General features: G+C 34.2%; 1 protein-coding gene across 1 annotated transcript; it reads left to right on the top strand.

Moving 5' to 3' along the window:
- Positions 1-1,282: 1,282 nt before the first annotated feature.
- Positions 1,283-3,093, top strand: LOC126769564 (40S ribosomal protein S12, mitochondrial-like). Its single transcript, XM_050488434.1, has 3 exons — positions 1,283-1,436; positions 2,461-2,624; positions 2,951-3,093. Exons 1-3 carry the CDS (start codon positions 1,365-1,367, stop codon positions 3,030-3,032), a joined length of 318 nt encoding a protein of 105 aa, XP_050344391.1. The 5' UTR covers positions 1,283-1,364; the 3' UTR covers positions 3,033-3,093.
- The last annotated feature ends 2,625 nt before the right edge of the window (positions 3,094-5,718 follow it).

Consider the following 5,718-nt stretch of genomic DNA (forward strand, 5'->3'; position numbering starts at 1 on the left):
GGACACTACGTGATATTGCCTTCGACTCTACTATACGTTTGTTATTTTAGTTGTTGCTCAAATAATTTTAACTTCTGAATATGTTTCGGGTTCCTGGAATATTTTTAATTTGCAAAAAATAACATCTATTTTAAAAATAACAAAAAAATCTATAATAATCATTTGTTGTTCTGACTAGGTAACTAGGGAAAAAAAATCTTGACTTTATATATGTACATATAATAAAACTGCAACGGCGATATATATACGTTAAATTTATACATTACAATGTCATTAAAACCGAGCCGTTAAATTGCAAGAAATATTAAATACAGTAACAACTTATAAATGCCCCACTGCTGGGCTAAGGCCTCCTCTCCCTTTTTGAGGAGGAGGTTTGGAGCTTAAAAAACTTTAGTATTTTTCAAAACAGATAATTTGTTAGTATTATGAAACTTGTTAAAGCCCGTTATCGATAAAGCGGCAAGTAACATCAACAAATATATTATAACCAGGAAAAGTTTATCAACATCCAAACAAACAACGGTTGATTTAACCGTATCTATAAAAATGTATACAAATCCAAAATAGTTGTTTAACGGACCACACTTGATGTTCCCGCTGCATCGAATCGTACAACACCTTGGACTTGTCAATCATACCTTTCAAGAACCGCTATAAAGTACACAACGCCCCACGAGACCATGTGAACATTTGATCACAGCCCACACAATTGATACAATTGCGAGAACGCCTTCAAAACCTTGATTTTAACAATATATTCGCGGTTAACAGTACACATTTAGCCTTTTCGTCATGCATATTTTCGATATCCTTATGTCTTTGTGTTAGAGTTCAAATTACAGTAAAATATCTAGGCTACATGACGATGGAAGATAATCCGAAACAGAGGGTTTTGCACCTGCTGTTTTATGAGATAAGAATATTGACTACGTGCGAAAAAAATATGAAAAAGATGTCAGCTATGTATTTTAAACAATACTCCTATTTGGATATGCTGTTTATTTATTTTTTAATGTGCAAGTTTTCAATTTATATCAGTTTTATTATATAGCAATAGCTTTTCCCCGTAATTCAGTTCGCATAGCAAATATGTTCCTGTAAATTATATACTTAAGACCTTAACCAAATCTAAGACTACCTCGATTTCTTCGTGACAGAAATAAGCTAACAGACAGAGCTACTTTCGCATTGATAATATTAGTACATATCATGAATCATGGTATTTTATTCTATAAACTTTTATTCAGCTACACCCACACAATCTATAATCCGTCGAGTGGCACCCACAACAGATTTCCTAACCGGCTCTAATCTCCAAGCAACATCAGTGTTGTCGAGAACGATGGCATCCCCTCGCGTAGATGCACAAAACGGGTCCACATATCAAAAAGAGAAAATCAAGAAATCCGCTCAATGGAAATCCTTTCGCCAAGGTATGCTGACTATTTTACATGCTTCTATTCTTTCATATCCGGTTACTATATTTAAAAAAAAAAAAATTCGTTTTGCCTTATGCATGAATAAAAAACATTTAAAAAATAACGTTCCGTAAGTATTGAAGTCATATCAAAATTATCGGTTACAGATGTAAAAAAATAATTCGTTAAATATAGAAACCGGGCTATAACAAACTCACTGGTGTTTTACTAATATTGCCCCTTCAGAAACACTCTCCATACTAAACTAACATTAAACAAAATTGGAAGAAAATAATTCTATAAAATGCGTGTATTAGGTATTTTTTAAATTATTAATTTACAATTTTCAGTTAAATGTCACTATTAATATGGTCAGGCGCGCTTGTGTGAATACCACTCATTATTTTACCGTCTCATATCAATAATTTGTATCGTTGTGTGTGTATATCGTTTATCGTTTGTTTTGTAGAGTTAAGAAGCTAGGTAAGGAACAGGCAAATAGGACATTACATCTTAGATTCCAGTCTGCGATACAAATATAAAATTAAAAAAAAAATTTGAAACACCACTCTCAACTTTAGAATGTAATTGTAACAAATGAATAAGGGATGCCAAAACTTACTGCTATGAACAGCGCATTAGAAATATGCATAAAAGACAATGTGCACAAATATCTCTTATATTATGAAGGTTTTTATTTACCCATACGGAATATTAAGATATATATTTGTACATAGTCTCCTAACAATGTGTTTTACAAAACCTCGATTATTTAGCTAAATCGAGTAAATCTGTACCAAGCATATAAGCATCACTGAATATTCGTGTGTTTAATTTGTGTTTTTAATACAGTGCTTTACTTTGAAGTAAAATAACGTGAAAAACCTACAAGTGTATGTGTGTGTGTATTCACGAACAGTCGACGGAGCAACTTGATGAATTAAGCTCCAAACCTTCTCATTAAAGCATAACCCAGAACCCCTGTTATGTTTCCCTAAGCAGGCTCTTACTTTTAGTTAAATAAGGAACATAATTTCAGGGTGTGATACTAAAAACCTTGATCAGAAAACCCAAGAAGCCGAACTCCGCTAACCGTAAATGCGTGCTCGTGCGTCTCTCCAGCGGGCGAGAGATGATCGCCTACGTGCCGGGCATCGGACACAACCTGCAGGAACACAATATCGTGCTCGTTAGAGTCGGCAGGTGAGTGATGTGGTTCATCATGACAAATGGAGCAGTCGCCATAATACTGCAGCACATCTTGACTATAAATATACTTAGCTATAGATCTTTTTACAATTACAAAGGTGAGTGAGCCAGTGTAAATGCAGGCAAAAGATATATATCTCTGTTCCCATTATTGGTGCGTTGACGATGTAAGGAATAGTTAATATTTTCAAAATTCATCGCTTTATAAGCGATCCATTAAACTAACCAAAAACCAAATGGATTAATATTAAACTTAACAAGTATCTGCTGCGTCTGCCACCAATAATGTATGATGAATTTGGGTTTTTTATCAATTTCAGAGTTAAAGATTGTCCCGGTGTGAAGCTGAAATGCGTCCGAGGTAAATTCGACTTGCCGCACGTCATCAAGCAGAAAGTATAGTAGTCTGTTATATCCAGTTGTGTAAGGTTATTTGTAGCGAAATAAATCTAGTTTAAGTACAGGAATTAGTTTTATTTTTAGATTTCTTAACCTAAAAATAACTTCAATTAAGAAGCTAATATAACACTAATGTTCGCGCGGTGGATTATTGAAAATTTGAGTAGTACATATATGAATTTGCAAGTTTCGTACTGTTATTTTTTCACTCTTATTTCCATTTATTTATTGATATCATTCCGTGTGCATCTTAATAGCTAATAAACATAACACAAATCGTTTGATGAACAGAGGCAAAAAAAATATTGAACGGTTTCGTATTTGCTTTTAAACATTTTGTATTGATTATCTACAAATTAAAAATACACTAAACCCATTTAAAGTAAATATAAAAGTAAATTATGTATATCTATCGATCATCTTTGAATACACAATAAACACTCATTCGTGAACCCGATTGGTCGGAAAGAAGTAAAAAGCGGCGCTTGCGCAAGCCGCACCCATTCTATTGTAACTTAATGGTATGTACTTAACTTTTTATTCAATGGGGACTTGAATGGGGTTAAGCTCGGTAGTCCACCTTATCTTTATGATCCAAGATAGAAAAATCTATTGAAGATATTTGACTCGATATAGATATTGTTAGTGTAAACTTAAATTGATTATAACTTTCTATGATTTTGTAACAAAACTAAAAGGTTTTAAATAATTAAAAGGTCAATTTATGTTTGGTCATTTATTAAATTTATTTCAACTTACAATTCTTTAGAGAATAATATTCTGCAAGTATACTATTTTTAAGATTGCACAAACATCATTGCTCAAACACCTTAGAGTTTAGAACTTATAGTTCAAAATAAAAAAAAAATAAACACTATTATAATTCTAAATCTCTAAAGGAACGTCTGGTCACACACTATACACCTATTCAAAGACAGCAGACGTATGATCTTAGACAGGTCTTTTTTCAAATAAGTGACCTTGAGTGAATTGTGGATCTCCCGTAGTTTTCTCCTGTCACGGCTCTGCTTTGCAGCAAAATTATTCCTCTCTCTCTGTTTTCTATAAAAATCGTCGGCGTTCTGATTAGTTTGCACGGCACGACGCATTCTCGGATTATTACCGAGCAACGACCCTCCGTTCTTTTCGGCCATTGCTCTGAGGGCTTCCCTCTCGAACGCAAGGTAGTCCGGATCGTCTGATAGAGCGTCTACATCTATCATATAACTGGGACGCTTTTTATTTTTGTCTGATACCGGAGACTTGGGTGGCGAAAATACGCACGTACTCCTTGAGACACTCATCGATTGCGACATATTTGTACTCGAAGACGCAGGCGCTGGTTCAACAACGGGCACGTACATGGGCTGGACATACCCGATATATGGGTACGGTTCAACACTGTGTTGTACTGTGCTTATACACGAATGCGGTGGAAGCTCCGTATTTGTTTGCGATGTCGTTTTACGAGTACTATTCACAGATAGATCTAATGGTGAGTCCTCAGCGTATGGTCTCCAGAGAGCCATGATTACTTAAGTATGTAGTTACGGCTGGCGGTGAGTAACTAATGATGTTGTTGGTCGCCCCGGTCTTTCATTCTCGGGGGTGTGGTCTAATTGTGTAGGGCACCCCCACCCCGCTGCACGGGTTACTTCCGCTACCTGAAAAAACGGGACACATCGGAAGAACAATGGGGTGACTTTCGGTCTATTATGAAGAGTTGCGTAGATTTTGCGTTTGCTATTAATTTGCTACTCAAGCTTGCTTGTTTTTGACACAATAGATAGAAAAATGTGAAGGTTGATTACAATGATATCAAGATGTCACAATTTTCTGATACAATATCGCGAAATGTTTTCAAATAATTTCTTCATTTTATTGTATGTACGATGCTCTACGTGTTCTTTGGTTTCATACTGATATTAATTTAAGTATGCCTCGTATTAGTTTATGATTAAAACATAATATCGTGTGTGAAAACTGTATTATATACAGAAGAGCATAAAAACGGATTATTTACTTTAATAAATTACTTTAATCTCTATTGCCGTGTTCAAGGAAAGTAGAGTAACTTTTAAAGTATTTATTAACACACGAATGTTTGTAATTAATAATTAGTATTATTTGGACATCATATGCTCTTAACGTAATGGTATTTTTTTTAATATTCTACGTCGCAGACGTTGTTAGGTAGCCTGCAAGTACGGGGAGAACCTCAAAGACAAACAAGTATACATATTTCCAGTAATCCCCAATAAAGCGTCGTGGCGAATTAAAGTGTCTGCTGTGCAACTATGCAATAAAATTCCACAGTTTGATTTTAGAAATTTTAATTAACCAAAATATTATATTTTGTTTGTCAATTGGAATTCATAGATTTTAATACTTCATAAAATGCCAGGAAATTTCAAGTATTTAAGACATAAATTAAACTAAAATATAGGTACTTCAATCAAGCAGGCTCTTACTAGCCCGTGTGATTAATCGTTTCACAGGATAAATTCAATTATTAATCTGGCGCCGGTAATGTATATTAAACTGAAAAAAACTGGCAAAAACTCGTTTTAGAAACATAACTATTGGCTGGTAATAATAAATAATGTCACTTTTTATAATATTAAGTACATCCATATATTTTGCATTGCAGCTGCTTGGTTTTGTTTCTAATAACATAATAATTCGTAAA

This window comes from Nymphalis io, chromosome 7 (genome assembly GCF_905147045.1).
Source record: "Nymphalis io chromosome 7, ilAglIoxx1.1, whole genome shotgun sequence".
NCBI lineage: Eukaryota > Metazoa > Arthropoda > Insecta > Lepidoptera > Nymphalidae > Nymphalis > Nymphalis io.

Bases quoted from the DNA above. Each gene is read 5' to 3' on its own strand.
- LOC126769564 (XM_050488434.1), top strand. From the start codon at position 1,365: ATGCACAAAACGGGTCCACATATCAAAAAGAGAAAATCAAGAAATCCG. The intron at 1,437-2,460 runs GTATGCTGACTA...ACATAATTTCAG, and splicing joins ATGGAAATCCTTTCGCCAAG to GGTGTGATACTAAAAACCTT. The intron at 2,625-2,950 runs GTGAGTGATGTG...TATCAATTTCAG, and splicing joins GTGCTCGTTAGAGTCGGCAG to AGTTAAAGATTGTCCCGGTG.